The 16,871-nt window shown below is 38.6% G+C and overlaps 1 protein-coding gene across 1 annotated transcript in view; it reads right to left on the bottom strand.

Annotated features, from left to right (window-relative positions):
* MXRA7 (matrix remodeling associated 7) overlaps window positions 1–15,203 on the bottom strand; it is a 35,167-nt gene extending 19,964 nt beyond the window's left edge. The window contains 2 exon segments of the mRNA XM_027850154.1: window positions 1,535–1,595; window positions 14,943–15,203. Coding sequence (XP_027705955.1) covers window positions 1,535–1,595; window positions 14,943–15,188 — 307 coding nt within the window. The 5' untranslated portion in view covers window positions 15,189–15,203.
* Between the last annotated feature and the right edge of the window lie 1,668 nt (window positions 15,204–16,871).

Here is a 16,871-nt window from a genome sequence, read left to right as displayed (position 1 = left end):
AGGTTAGACTAGAGACAGACTGATGATGGTTGGTTGCCACGGGTCACGTGACAAAAGGAGATAGTGCACAGTGGCAACCCTACATTTTTCCTCAGGCCCCAGAAATCCTTTGGCGGATCTCAAGCAACCCGTGGGCCATATGTTGTGTAGGCCTGCTCTATGAGCTGAGTGGATCAGAAAAGGCTTCATGTAAAAGGCTAATTCTAAAATAAAGGGTGAGGATTCAAACAGCCAGTGCAAAGGTAAGGAGATGGAAGATGAAATAATAATAAGGCCAGACTGTTATGTCCCTGAGAGGGAGAGTAATATGTAATAAAGCTAGAAAGATAAGTTGGGGCCAGGTTGTGAAGGGCTTTAAAAGTCAGACAGAAGAGTTTATATATTTGATCCCAAAGGTAATAGCCACTGATATTTGTTGAGTAGGGTAATGACTGCTATATCAACAGCTGTATGGCGAACAGATTGTAGGACTACAGGGATTGAGCAAAGAAGGTGAAGTTAGGAGAGCTGATCTTTAACTTTCTATAGAGACTCCATCCTGGGACAAGTACTCATATTACAGATCAGTAAAAATGGAGGGAAAGAGTACCGGGGAGGTGGATGCTGTTGCATGACAAGGAAAAGCAGGAGGATGAAGTGAATTACCAATATATAGCATGCTGGTTAAGCAAATGCTTTGCCTCAGTATTCTGAAGCTTATGGTAGAACTGTATTTCTTGGCCCTTCTCTTTGATTCCTATCCAATCCACACTCCCCCAGCTCCCCCTACTTAAAGCAATAACACCTCAAATGTCAGCAGCTGCCACAGCCTCTACAGTGGAGTAAATAAATACTCCTGTGCTGAATTTTGCAACCCCTAAAGAATGTACTGTCCTTGAGAGGAAGAGCTGTTTCATTAATTGTCTTTGTATTACCAGCACATAGCAGGTGCTTACTCAATGCTTGTGGATTGTTTCTATTCCAACGAGTTTCCCAAGGCAAGGAGTAGAAGAGCAGAGCTGTATGACTTTGTAGTTTTGTTTTGCTTTTTTTTAGGTTAAAATTGTAGGTAACTTCTTGGTGAAGAGCAAAGAGTATTGGGTTTGGAATCAGTGGTGGTGGTTGTTCAGTTGTTTCTGACTCTTCATAACCCCATTTGGGGTTTTCTTAGCAAAGACACTGGAGGGGTTTGCCATTTCCTTCTCCAGCTCATTTTATAGGAAACAGGCAAACTGAGTTAACTGACTTGTCCAGGGTCACAGAGCTAGTAAGTGTCTGAGGCTAGATTTAAACTCATAAAGATGAGTCTTCCTGACTCCAGGCCTGGCATTCTACCCACTTCACCACCTAGCTACCCTTGGAATCAGTGGATCTGGATTCAAATCTCAACCCTGATTTTTTTTTCTGTGTGTGTGATCTTGGGCAAGTCATGTAACCTCTTGACCCCTCAGTTTCCTTATCTGTCAAAAGGAGATTGACCAAGACAATTGCTAAGATTCCTTCTGGCTCTAAATCCTGTTATCATAGGAAGTCATTTCCACTTTGTACTACTCACCATCTTCTTCTAGTTCAGCTAGCAGTGGCATCTTCTTATTGTCAGAGTTCGGCTCTTCATTCTGAAATGCAAGTAGAAGAATTCAGAGCAGAGAACCTTGTGTTTCAATAACTAGGGTTACTGAAGAAACATGGTATAATCCTGGATAGTACGCTAGACTTGGAGTCAGGAAAAGCTAATTTCAACATCTGCCTCTAACCTATACTGACTGAGCTATTACAGGCAAATAAATTATTTTACCTCTCTGAACCTCAGTTTCCTCATCTGTAAGATGGTTATAGCAATACCTAGACTACCGACTTCATGGAGTTGTTGTGAGGAACAAATGACATATATATAAAACAATTTGAAAATTTTTAAGCAATTTACAAATTAAGGCTTCCTCAGACTGACTCAGCTTTGATAGTAAACATCTCAGGACCCTCAGATGCCTTTTCACTCTGACTGGAGGGACAAGAAGCTTTCCTTTATAGTCTTCCTTTATAAAGAGCTCTTCACTCTTCATCAGCAACTATACTTAGTTTCCAAGAACATTATGCCCCTGCAAAGCTACCCCTTTTCAGCCTCCTTCTGTTCAACTTCCTCCCCACCCTAGCCCCTCCCCCATTAAACTGTAAACTGCAAACTGCTTAAGGGCATGGATTTACTTTTTCTTATTTGTATACTCAGTTCTTAGCACAGAGCCTGCCACATAGTAGGTGCTTAATAAATGTTTATTGACTATGGACAAATGTTAGTTATTATTGTGATTGTTATCATTAAACTCATTACTATTATTAAACTCATTGTTATTATTATTGTAATTATTATTAAACTAATTCTCATCTTTTTCAATGGAGTTCAGATACAAAGGGTCTTGGAAAAGTAACTCTGCAATTATTCTTTTATATTTAATATTCTACTGCAGAGGTAGATAAAATAACTACTTTCTATAGTCCAATGAAAGAATTAGAAAGCAATCTCTGTAAGGCTGCTGAATGCATCCTTAGTAAAAATAGGACATCAGGGAATGACCCGCACCTCACTTTGTTCCCACGTGATTTTTATCTACTTTGCTAGATCTGTATATCGTGAAAGTCTTTTGTTCCTAGTAGCTTGGGGATTGTAAGTATTTGGCATTTGCACAGCTTTTGAAAATGAGCTTAAATTTTTATGATAAATGCTATCTTTGGGTGATTCAGTCTGTGAAAATGAGGTAGAAATTTATCTGTTGAGTTCTCCAAGATTTATTCAGTTTTGTGTCTGAAGAATGGAGACTGTTATCTGTCAGTGCATGAAAGATAGTGAGCTTTTGATGTGTTTCACTTTCTACTATTTTCTTGTACAATCTACATTAATCACTAAATCCGAACTTGTTAAGGATAACCATTTTTAATTTCTGGTGGCAACGATGTGGTTCTGAATTACCATCATAAATCCATGTTTTCCATAAATCCTCATGACTCAGCCATTTCCTTGATACTTCTAATGTTATAGGCTAGGTTCCAGTGGGTGTTGCTCATTCTTGTACCTTAACTATTTCATAGGTTTCACCTGAAGGACTTTAAGTCCCATTCCCATTTATATTATTATTAAAATTCATGAAATAGCCAGCCAAACCAAACCTGACTCCCTGACATTTGGCACTCAGGACAGGTTCTAGGCTACTTCTCCCAGTTTAAGCCCACCGAGGTCTGAAAGTAGTGACTGGGAAAATTAGGGAATCAGCATTTCAATATTATTACAAAGAATTCTACTGCTTCAAATGAAAGCATTCCAGATCTATTATTGATCCTACGATCAGTTAACTTTCATCCGCCTGTGTGGCTCCGTTCTTAAAACAGACTAGTGCCATCTGTACTCCCTACCACCTGGGACTGTTTTGAGGATAAATTAAAGCAATACGTATTAGCTAATCAGTACATTATAATAATTTATTGCTACGATAGTCATCTCTTGTGAGACTGTTAATAGATTGTGGACTCCTTAGAGAAAGAATTGGTATCTTGTTTGATCCTGGAATTACCAGCACAGTACTTTGCACATAAAAATGTTTGCTGAATTGATAAATTGTATCATCTTACCTGACTGCTCCTCAGTCTCTATTGCAGATGCACTGTCTCTATCATGCCCTTTAACTGTGAGTGTAGCACAAGGTTCTATTCTGGGCCACGTTGTCTTTTCTCTACATACTCTCTCAGTGATTTTATCAGCTCCCGTGGGCCTTTTTTTCTTATGTATGCAGATGACTCACAGACCTACATAAATATAGTTCTTAGTCTCCCTCCTGAGTTCAAGTCCCACATCATCAACTGCCATCTCAAACTCAACTGCCAAAAACAGAACTAATATTTTCCACTAAATCTAGCCTCTACCAAACTTCCCTATTTCTTTTGAGGATACCACTATTTTTCCATTGGCATTACCCTCAACTTCTCATTCTCTCACCCCAAATCTTGTCATTGCTAATTCCATAACATTTCTTACCATTCCTCACGCACTTGGCTACCCCCTTATTTCAGGTCCTCAAGCCCTTGCTTGGACTATTTACAATGACTTTCTAATTTTTCTCCCTGCCTCGTTTCTCCCATCTCCAATTCATCATCATTGAGCTAGTCAAAATGATTTTCCAAAAGTACAGATCTGACTATGTCATTCTGCTATTGAACTACAGTGATTAGTGCCACTAGGATAAAATATACACCTCTCTGGCTTTTAATGTCCTTCACAATCTGACTCTAATCTTTATTTTCAGACTATTATACATTATTTTTCTTCTCATATTTTACACGAGTGGCCTTCTCTGATCCTCAAACACAACACTCCATCCACTTGTCTGTGTGCTGATACACTGGTCATCCTCTATGTACCTCTGAATCCTCTGGAAGATTCCCCTCCCCTACTTACCTGTTCTTATATTGCAGGGATTCTTTTCTATTAGCTAATCTTTTCAGTTCTAACAATATTTATCCCTGAGAATTCCCTGAGCATCTTTGCAAAAAAGAGCTTCCTTTATTGTGCTAGGAGGCAACCTGAGAGGCAGGGCCAAGCTCATGGTATAGGTGAGAGTGTCTCTGCTTCTGGGGAGATTAGAAAACTGGGCCCATTCCTACCTCTCCCACTTCCAAAGCTTGTCGTTTCTGAATAGGTAAATCCAAGTAGCTCACATACATGGGGAGCTCATGACAACACCAATTTATCACTTCAGTGCAGTGCAGGATTCTTCTAGCTCAAATCGGATTATCAGAATGTGCTCCTTCCTTCCTATCCTTACTCCACAAATCCCTCCTCTCACCTCTACTTCAAATAATCCCTTGTTTTCTTTAGGAAATCGCTCAAACACCACCTTCTACAGTGTACACAGGGATTCTTAAGTTCACAGTCTATGAATTTGTGTTTTTAATATTCTGATAACTATTTCCATTCACATAAATTTCTTTTATAATCCTATCGGTGTATTTTGATTTATGCATTTGAAAACTTTATTCTGTGAAGGGGTCCATAAGCTTTATCAAAGTGCAAAAGGAATCCATGACTCAGAAAAAGTTAGGAGCCCCTGTTCTACATAGAGCCTTTCCTGATTATGCTCCCTCTTGTCCCTGCATTTTTCTGTATATACTTATACATTTACATGTTTCTCCACTCTGGCTCCCAAAGATCAGTCATGTAGGCTCCTTAAAGGTAGACATTGTTTCTTTCTCTCTTTCTCTCTTTCTTTCTTTCTTTCTTTCTTTTTTTATCCTCAGTGTCCAGCACAGTGTCTGGCACATAGTAGTAGGTTTACAAAAAAACTTACTAAATATTTGTTAATTGATGGATAATATCACTTTCTGTGTTTATTCTTATTAGAATGGCGATCAGTATAGGTCTTCTAGGACTAAAAACAACATCTGAGTCTCAATTTCGAAGTCAAAACATCTTACAGCTTTGTAATTCAAAATCCTACCAGTCTGTTGCTTACAATTCTAAAATAACTTGAAGACAAAGGGACAGAGTATGGCTATTCTGGTGCGGGAGTAGTCTCCACAAAACCAGGGTTCTAGCTGTACCTTTTTAAGTATGTAGCAACTCACTTGGGGTGTGGCTGCTTATATGATCAGTATTACTTTAGCTATACCTCTGCACTCCTAGTAGAAGAATGCAGAGGAAGAAGTTGACAATGTGACAGCAAAACATTGGGGTCTGAGATTTAAAGTTTTAGCTAAAATTTACTAGGCCTTTACATTTAAAAGTTAATGTGCAAATGCTCATATACACCCTAAGATATCAGAAGGAATTAAGGTTTTATTACATGACCAGACAAAACTAAGTCTGTGACTTAAAAGTAGTTTCACAAAACTGCTGTTGTTTCTGTTTCTTTGTCTTTGTGATCTGCAATAACTTTATCTTATCCTAGAAGTCTTTGAAGATGTATGGGACTGACTAGATGATATAACATCCTAAGTTTATTTCTGACTTGTTTTCTTTTTTATATCTGATAAACACTCTTCTTAAATTAAAACTTTAATGCAAACCCTACAGTGTTAAATAATGCCTACGATTTTTTTGAACTTTCTGGAAGGGTTCCCAAAAGTATGTTTAAAACTTAAACTTCTTGTGTCAATGAAGTCCATTTTTCTTTTTTGATTCTATTTTATACAACAAAAGCAAAAAGGAACAAGTTAATAACATAACTCATATTGCTTTTGAAGATAATGTCCTGAATATAAAAATGACAATTAATTTTTTTGCCTCCTTATTTTGTATGAAAGTATAGGTTGTACCTGATTATTTTAAAGTGTTGTTTTTGACATTGTTTTTTGGTTTCTATCTGCCAAAAATTGCTCAGATCTGTACCAGACCAAATTTGTATATTTTGGACCTGTTGGAATCAATATTTATATAAGTTAAGAGAATATATTGCTATAATAGGATATTGAGATTAGCACTAGAAGTAAGTTGTTTTCCGCTATAATAGAACATTGAGAGTAGTTGAGTTTTCTTCAGGTGGAACAAGTGAATATTCCCTCATTTGAATTTAGTTTTCCTAACCCAGTAAGAGGCATTTTTCTTCTCCAATTTCCTAATCTATCACTAATAATAATAGTATATCAGCTACCAATAATGTGGTACTTCAAGGTTTGCAAAGCACTACACAAAAACCCTGTGAGGTAGATGCTATTATTATATCCATTTTGTAGGTGAGGAAATTGAGGCAGACAGAAGTTAATGACTTGCCCAGAGTCACATAGCTAGTAAAGTGTCAGAGGTAAGACTTGAACTCAGGTCTTCCTCTCTTACCCACTATGCTACATAGAATGAATTGAGTTGGAAATAAGGTAATTTCCAGGAGTTTTTCACCCCCGCATAAATTGTGTTTTCCCTGTAAGAATTGAGAGTATGTGTCTTGATGATGATAAAAATGGTTAGCATTTATATAGCACTTTAAGATTTGAACTTTACAAATATTATCATTTTATTTGATTCTACAACAATCCTGAAGGGTAGGTACTATTATTCCCATTTTATAGATGAGGAAATTGAGGGAGACAGAAGTTATATGACTTGCCCAGAGTCACACAATTCATATGTAAGTATGTATGTCTGAAATTTGGACTTAGGTCAACCTGGCTCCAGGTGCAGTGCTCTATCCACTACACTGTACCACCTAGTTGCCTGACTATTTTGATAAGGGTTGTGAATGTTTTACCTTGTTCAGTAGAGGAATAAATATGTTTTCCTGAAACCCCACCTATGATTCTCCTCTTAAGTAGTTGACTGGATCTAAAACTCAAACTAATGCTAACCACACCTCCTATAGCTGCTGTGAACAGTGTGTTAGAGAACAGGGAGCATTAGTAGAACCTTGGCATATGAAAGTTAGGGAATTTTAAGAGAAATGGATCCCTGGTTTAGGGCTAAGTGTTTCTGAGTTAAAGGTAAGGAGAAGCTCTGTTTCTCTTTCTTTTCCCAGCAGTGAACTATGTGACCTTCTTTTGTAGGCAACCCAAGCAACATTAAGTGGCTTCTTGACAAGTCATTTCTTGACTTTTTGTGTGCAAGATGATAAGAACTGGGAAGTAAAATGGCTACCATAGTTTTCAGAAAAAGGTATTCTAGTATAATTTATATTCAGCAGGTACCTATTGATCATAGGATATGCAGAGATTCATGACTGCATAGAGTTTTCTCATGTATCAGAATCTTTCTAAACAGTAGCAAGAAAACACAAAGTACTTTTGAGGATAAAATTATTCTTTTTTGGAAAAATATATGTGAGTAGAGTTCTAAAGTACTTGTACTTTAGAGTACTTGATACTGATTCTAAAGCCCAGGATGATCACTGGCATGAGGAAATCTCCAAAAGACAAAGAGTCTACCTTTTGTAGTTAAAAAAAAAAAAATTCCCAACAAAAATTAAACGATCAATTTAAGACCTTAAAACAAAATAGTGACATTCAGTCTTACATTAATAATAATTATTTGTACAATCATCTTTGAAACTTGAGTTCCTTGTGACCAACGTATATTTTATTTCAGGAAATTTGTACTTTGTGGTTTGTGTATTTATACCTAGCAATAATGAAAATTGATACGAGCCTTGGATAAAGACTCTGAATTCTATGATTTTAAGTGCTTAGGTTATAATTTCCAATTTGAACTGTCTTGAGATTAAATAATAAAATAACAATCAGTCTAAATTTGTGTGTCCCCAGAATAGATGTATAAATAGTTGGAATGGAAAAGTTACTGTAAAGAGACTCTTTGTAAGTTTCAGAGGGTTAAATTTTGTCATAAAAAATTCAGTCCTCTCAAAAAATACATATCATCTATTTGGAAATATAATGTTTCTTCTGAAAAATTGCCTAAATGTTTAAGAAACATTGAGTTGATCTGATTCTGAGAAAATACAAAAACACTGAAAAAATTAAACATTTTATCAATTTTTAATTCTGAGAAGTTTCTGTAAAAAGAGAAAATGTTATGATCTTAAGTCTGAAAATAATTGAAATTAAAAATATACTATCAGTATGTATAGCTAGGAATTTCTAAATATTTGCTGTCTTCCACACAATGATTTTTTTTAAAATGGATTTTGTATTTCAAAGTTCCAAATGACTAAAAGAACTTTATTGATATAAAGTTAGTGTACGTGTGTATATGACATTTATATATCTGGAGGTGAGTTTGTCATGGCTTCCCTCTATGTACAGAAGCTAAAGATATCAGAGCCTTTTTCCTCTTCATTGTCCCCCAAATGAGAAGATGATAATTCTGTAGTAGCTTGTTTGACATTCCTTTTTCTGAATTATAACAATGTTTGTAAATATACAGCAGATACTTGGGAAGCTTTTAGACCTATAAATCCAAAGCCTGTGCTTGAAACTAGATATGATCCCTGCCAGAAAGCTGTTTGCTTTATGATATGAAATGTGAATTATGATAAATTTGTGATATATTTTCTTCATGCTGTTTAAATTGCAACTTTCTCCACAAGTTTTCAAACTAAAATTCCACAATGTCATTTAAAAAATCTTTTTTGTAATTTTTCATTTGTATTATTGATGCTTAATTTGGAGTGCATAATAGAAAAGGGTATGGTATATTATATGCAAGAGATGAGAGTTGGAAATAGAGATAGAGAAGGAAAATTGAACTGAAAGACAATATAAACATAATGGATAGAAAAGATGGAATTTATTGAGTATTATTTAATATGCATGATGGTGAGGCATCATAGGTAGAAAGTCAATCTTTAAGTTGAGGAAGACCGGGGCCCAGTCCCTTCTTTGACATCCAGACTGTGTGACCCTGGGCAAGGCACTTAACCAATCACTCAGCGTCCTGAGCAATTCTCTGAGAAGGTACCAACCTTCATTTGTAGAAAAAGTTTATTTACTAAGGAGTGACCAATGAAATCACAGGGCCAGTCATTTTGTGGATGCTACAAACGAAAGCAATTCTAGTACGTGTTAGTATTAATGATACTTGCCCTTGCTTTAAATGTGAGCATTGGAATCTGCTATGTGAAGTGAAATCTCTTTTGACTGTAAATTATATTAATGAATTGCCTATACTTTTATTTTAATCCTAGAAAATAATTGTTTATTCTGAAGAATCCATAAACCCATTACGTTAAGGGAGGATATTAGCAAATCTAGAGTACTAAGAAGATTTAAAACCAGTTCTAGGTAGATAATTTGAATTGCTGTCATGCCCTGGAAGTGATGTGAAATTTCAATGCACAAATTGACTACCTTCCTCCTCCTCAAGTTATCAGATCTTTATCAAAAATTCAAAACAACTTAGAAAATTTTGTTTATTTTTACTTTTAGGAGGTCAGTCTATAACTTTTGGACCCAGACCTGATGAAACAACGTTTTTCTTTTTTCAGATTATAATGTTCAATTTGTAACATTGCCTGGAGTACTGTGGTTGGACTTCCCACCTCAATTATCTCCCTATTCCAGAATGTCCTCCCCTCAGCTGTCAAGTTCAAATTCCTAAAGAGGTATGACCATATCACCCTCCATTCAGTAAACTTCAGTGTCTCCCTATTATTCCCAGGATCAAATATAATATCCTCTTTTTTTTCTGTTTTTTTTTTTGTTTGGAGACAATCGGGGTTAAGTGACTTGTCCAGGGTCACACAGCTTAATAAGCGTCTGAGGCCAAATTTGAACTCAGGTTCTCCTGACTCCAGGGTCAGCGCTCTATCCATTTCACCATCTAGCTGCCCCTACTGTTCAGCTTTTCAAATCCTTCATAACCTAGCCCAGTCTTCTTACACTTTACTCCCTTCCATACATACTTTTCAAATCCAGCGACACTGGCCTCCCTACCGTTCCTCAAGCAAAACACTCTATCTTCCAACTCCAGGCATTTTTACTGGCTGTCTGGAATTCTCTCCCTCCTCATCTATCTCCTGGCTTCCTTCCAGTCTCAGCTAAAATTTAACCCTCTACAAGAAGCCTTTCCTGATCACCTTCCCTCTGTGTTTATCACTAATTTATCATGTACAGATCTTGTTTGTACATATTTGTTTATACATTGTCTCCAACGAAAGGTTAAATGACTTGGGTGACCTAGACATTATATGTCAGAGGCAGTAACTGAACACAGGTCTTTCTATTTTCAAAGATATCTACACTACACCATACTGCCTATCGTAGCTTACCTTACACAGTTCACCTAACAAAGGAGGAGGCTGGAAGCACAGTCCTGGTGGTTTCCAAAAACCCTAGAACTCATTTCTCGCTATCATTTTTTTCTGATTCCAAGAAGCCTATAATATAGGCTGTTCAAGGTTGTTATTATTTCAAGTCTTGGGCAGGATTAAGCAGACAGATGGGGGAGCACGACCTATCTTCAAATGAGTCCAAATGTTTTGCAAAGACATAAGCCTTGCTCATTGCCAGTCTCAAATAAGCCTTATGGTCAGTATTTCAGGATCCACGTTGCTGGAATCAAAGATAAAATCTCTTTGTCAAATGGAAACTTCTATCTGTGCCTGGTGCATAAAATCTTCACAATCTGATTGATCTTTAAGATCTCAGATGATATCCCAGGTGCTTCTGCCCATTTCTGCTACAATGTTTTAAATTTATTCTGATACAACATTTATGCATGTACCTTTGAATATGTGTAGATACACAATTGAGATCATTTGCCCCAAGAGCTCAGGACCTTTCTTTTCCTTATGGACTTTTATGACTCAGTGGGATTAAAATATGAATCGGTGGATATTGTAGAGGCCCAGTGGATAGAGTGGTTTTCCTGGAGTCAGGAAAACCTGAGTTCAAATCCGACCTCAGATACTTACTAGGCATGTGACCCTGGGTAAGTCACTTAACCCTGTTTGCCTCAATTTCCTCATCTGTAAAATGAGCTAGAGAAGGAAGTGGCAAACCACTCCAGTATCTTTGCCAAGAAAATTCCAAAAGGGATCACAAAGAGTCTGCCGCAACTGAAAATAACTAAACAATACAGCAGTAGAGAGTTCTAAACTCTTATCCAGATCCACAGTGGATAGAGCAATGGGCCTGCAGTTCGGGAGACAAGTACAAATCCAGCCTCAGACACTTATTAGCTCTGTGACCTTGGACAAGTCACACTGTTTGCCTCAGTTTCTTGAACTGTAAAATGGGTACCTACCCTGGAGGGTTATTGTGAGAATCAAATGAGATAATATTTGTACAGTGCTTAGCACAATGCCTGGCTATATGAATGCTAATTTCCTTCCCCTTCTCCAAAGAGTAATAATGGACAAATTCTGTTTGGCAATTCCCTTCCGCAAAATGTCAAGTACAATAATGACCATCTCAAAGAGAAAGCAGAGGTCAGGAGTACCTGATTTGCTGCAAAACAAAATAGTATAATAACTCTTTCTCTGCCTTTTAACTCTACTAGGTACTCAGAAAAAAGAAACTTTTAGAACCAGCAGTGCACATTTTTTCAGCAAAATCTGCATGAGATATATACTTAATAAATTTAATAAGGCCATAATCCCACAAAACAATAAATATAAAAGAATTATTCCTTATTCCCATCTATAGAAATAGAAGAGAGGAAAGAATCCTGAGCCAGTTCAGGTACTACTACACTTACATAAAACTAGTCATGTGAGGGCACTTTCTGACAGTTATCATATGAAAAATAAATAGACCTATGCAGGAAAGCTTTTTTTTTTTAAATGCTGAGGCTATCTCTTTTGCACTAAATTCCTAAAACACATGATTTCTCCTTAGCTTAATGGTGGACTAAAATGAGGCCAATAAATAGTCACCTAAAATAATGCAAACTAAATGATCTGATCTGAGGAGTCCTGGCACATACCAGTGCCAGCCCTTCAGACACTCAATTACAAAAAAAAAGGCTTCTCTCATACCTCAGCTTTCTTACCCTAAAGATGGGATCTAAGATATCAGGGGAAAAAGGAGTTATATATTTTTTCCAGTTGTCCTATTGCAACAATGGACAATGGACATTCTATAGACAATACTCAACATGGTCATATTAACTATTTGTAACATCCTAGCGTCTCTCCTTTATACAAGAAGGAGAATTGAGCAAGGGCAAATATGGGAAACAAACTCTGGACCAATACATTTTTAGCCTTGGCTGTATAGTTCATTACTGAATAGTACAGACTTTAAGGGTTCAAAAGGTAAGGATTTCCAACCAAAAGATCTGCATCAGAATCTAATAGTCCACTGGAATTAGTCAACAAGATTCTTAGATGGCTACTTCTCCCTGTGTGACTTACTCAGATATCAAATACATCCCTCAAAATACTGAAAACCGAAAGTATGAGTAAGATACCACCTCATACCCATCAGATTGGTTAAATGACACAAGAGAAAAATGGAAAATGCTAGAGGGGAAAATGCATGTGGGGAAAATAGGTACACTAATGCACTGTTGTGGAGTTTTGAACTAGGCCAATCATTCTGGAAAGCAATTTGGAACTATGTCCCCAAAAGTTATTAAACTTTTAATTTAATTTAATTTAACTTTTTTTTTTATTAAATGAAGGGTCCTAGGAGCACCCCTTTGACTTTACTAGGTCTATGCCCTAAAGAGATCAAAACAAAAAGGAAAAGGACTGGTATGTGCAAAAATATTTATAGCAGCTCTTTCTGTGGAGGCAAAAAATTGGAAACTGAGGGGATGCCCACCAATTACAGACTGGCTGAACAAGTTACAGCATGTGAACGTGACACAATATCATTGTGCTGTAAGAAATGATGCAGAGAATGGTTTCAGAAAAGTTTGGGAAGACCTAAATTAATTGATGCAAAGTGAAGTGAGCAGGAGTAGAACAATTTACACAGTAACAAAAATATTGTAAAGATAATTACTGTGAATTTACTCTGATCAACATTTTGACTCACCATAGTTCAAAGGACTCATGATGAAAAATGCTATCTCCTGATGGAGAATTGATGGACTCAGAGTGCAGATTGAAACATATTTTTCTCTCTTTTTCTTGTTTTGTTGTTCCCAAAACATAGTTAATGTAGAAATTTGTTTTGTATAATTTCATATCTGTAATGGATTTTGAATTTTCTGCTTTATCTCATTTTATTTTTTAATAATATTTAATTTTTTCTCCAATTACATTCTCTAATGTAAAAACAAATTTTAGCATTCTTTCTTTTTTTAATTTTGAGTTCTAAATTCCCTATCTCCCTCCCTTCCTCCCCTTCCTGAAACAGTAAACAATCACATAGGTTATACAGATACAATTATGTAAAACAAATTTTTTGCCTTCTCAATGGATAGGAAAAGGGGTAAGGGGAGGGAGAGAATCTGGAATTGAAAATAAGATAAAAATGAATTTTTAATAATATTAGAATAGCAATCTGAACAAAATGTTGGAGAAGGTAAAGCTTGAAGCTCAGCTCTGTTATGTAGTCCTCACCTTGCTTCACAAAATAAATATTAGGCAGAGATCCACTCAGTCCCAGAAATGACCTATCGTTTTAAGACAGTAATATGAAATAACTGCCACATATGTAGCGCCTTTCTTCTAAATTAAGACCCCCACGTGCTTTGCAAATTAACTCCTCACTCACTTCTGAAATTTATATTTGAAACTGTCCTAAAAAAAAAACAAAAAAATCCCCAAACACTCCTGTGCGACTGCTCTCCATTCTTTTTCAGAACTACTGGCCATTAGAAACTGTCATCTCAGGCCTGAGAAAATACCTCACGCAGTTTTACGTGCAATTTTATATATGGGTAGGAGGTGTAAGGAAAGGGATGTAAGATGAAATACCAAAGTCTTCTAGCAGTCAGTACTGGCAATAGCTGTGTACTGACTTACGCAGAGAAAGACAGAAACCATAGTCTTCCCAAATAGCTAAGAAACAACCTCAGGGAAGTGGGTGGCAGACATGCCACACACCATTGTTTCAGGTACAAATGCCTTAGTTTGCTGAACTAACTGGGCTGGATCTGGGGGCCTCGGTTTCTATATTACTCCACCACACCCAGGCTCTGTCTATTTCAGAAACTGGGTTTCCTTTAAGATTGAGCCTAAAGAAAAGATCTCGGTAGCTATAAGTGAGGATGGCCCGTGTGCTCAATTCTGCCTCCAAAAGGAGACACCCCTAGTTGTACTCAGAAGGGAGGGCATAAAAGGCATAGGCACTTTCTTTGGGGGAGAAGAATTGAGAAGTGAGGGGAAGGAGGGAAATAAGACGGCTAGAACCTGCTTAAGTCCCCTAACCCCAAGATGGAAAAGGGACAACCCAAAAGGCCAAAGACTAGACTGAAGAAGATGCCTGGACTCTGGATGCAAGCTTGGTATCAACAAAAGGGCAATCCGAGGAGAGAGCAAGAGGGTCCAGACAAAAGATGGGAAAAGAGAGTTCGGGCCAACCGGAAGAAGGGAGCGGGGGCCGCACCCAAAGGAGCCGGGCGTACCCGGTGTCTGCATCCATACCTGCCTCTCTTCCTCCTCCTCCTTTCCTGCCCTCTCCCGAGGCTCCTCTAGCTCGTACGTTGCGAGTCCGCGCGTCTGCACCTCCTCGGCGCCCGCGGAGGGCCGGGCCAGCTTTGGAGGAGCAGGAACCTCGGAGCCCCGGGGCGCACGGGCCTGGCCCCGCCAGAGCCACAGCGAGGCGAGCAGCAGCGCCAACGCGGTCCCCCAGAAGGGCAGCGCGGCCAGCAGCTCCGCCAGCGCATCCATCCCCCGCCCGGGCCGCAGGGCAGGGGTCCCGGGCTTGGGGGCCTGGATCCCGTCCCACCTCGAGGCGGAGCCCAGGGGCGGGCGCCGGGAGGGGGGTGGGGCGGGGACTGCGGCCCCTTGCGCGCTCCGGGACAGAATTCCGGCCGCAGCGTGGCGGGCCTCTCCTCCCCGGCGAGCTCTGCGTGCGCCCACGGTCTCGTTCCAGCCTCCGCTCTCCGTGAGCCCCGACCCCTTCCCCTTCAACGTGTTCAGGCCTCCGCACCCCGAAGAGTCGGGTAAACCGCGGCCTTGGGGACCCAGGCGCCGAAAGCTGTCCGGGATGTATCACAAGGCAATTTTCCTCCCACTGTTTTGACTTGATAGGTGTCAGAGGAGGGTTTCGTGGTTAGGGTACCCACCAGCGAGTGACATAGACCCTAAATGTTCAGAACCTTACTGGCTGTGCTCTAGGGCCCACGGCCACTCAAGCTGATACCCCAAGAATCAGGTTCAGTAGTCTGAACTATAGGATCATACATAGTTCAAAAGCTGGAAAGGATCATGAAGGCCATCCTGTCTAAACTGCCCCCCTCCCCATCATTTTACAAAATAGGGAAATTGAGGCCCAAGGAGGTTGAGTGATTTAGGCTCCTAGATGTTGCTGTGGATAGAGCAATGTACTTGAACTCCGGAAGTCCCAAGTTCAAATCCTGCCACACTGATTAGCTGTGTGAACCTGAGCAAGTCACTTAACCTTTCTGTGCCTGTATTCTCACCTATAAAAATGAGAATAATAGCACCCGCAATGCAAGCCTTAAAGTGTTATAAATGCTATTATTAGTATTATTATTATCGTCCAAGGTCATACAGACAGCATCAGAGGGGAATTGAACCCCTAACTACAGAGTTAGTGCTTTTTACTGTACAGCTGACAATTTCATTTATTCTAAGAATACTTTTTGGCAAAGAAGATGCTAGGCAAAGCTCAATAAGGGCTAAGAATAATCAGACATAGTTTCTAAGCAGTCAAGGAAGGGCAGAAATCATTCCTAACCAAAATTGTCATTGCAACATCCACTGAGATATTGATAAAGCAGTTCTTGTACTCTATAGAATTACAGCATCTGCGTGAATAGCTATCATTTGATTTTTGGCAGCACTATAGCAATTGTTGTTCCACCATGTTGGCTTCAACAACAGGCTTCAGGGTAATACCAGTTCTCACAAAACTCAGCAGTGGTTTTTGGAATTTGGCCCTACTTATCCACAATTTTAGTCAACACACATCATTTCATCCCTTGACTGGTTTCTTTCCACAATTCCTGAATGGGGGAAGTAAAATTGAAGGCATTTCTTCAGTGGCCTATAACATTAAATTGACCGGTCTTGAGTCTTGCACAGAAGTAAATTAACATTCATATCTACCTGCTTTAGTGAACACCCTCCCCTGAATTAAGACTTTATAAATACATTATGATGAAAGTAACGTCATCCTGTGTAGAACAATATGATTTCCATTTTTACATCAAATTGCATCTGATGCTATCTGGCAAATTACAGTCTGAATTAAATTGGACAAGATTTCAGGATGTGGTGATGGTGGGGGGAATATAAGGTAGAAATGGAGTTGAAAAACATAGGCTCAAGGCATGGAACAAATCTTGTTGTTACTTACATCCTAGTTGTTGACTGATCAATGCAGCT

This window comes from Vombatus ursinus, unplaced genomic scaffold, assembly GCF_900497805.2.
Source record: "Vombatus ursinus unplaced genomic scaffold, bare-nosed wombat genome assembly UNPS02008996.1, whole genome shotgun sequence".
Taxonomy (NCBI): domain Eukaryota; kingdom Metazoa; phylum Chordata; class Mammalia; order Diprotodontia; family Vombatidae; genus Vombatus; species Vombatus ursinus.
This window is presented reverse-complemented; position numbering and strand designations above follow the sequence as displayed.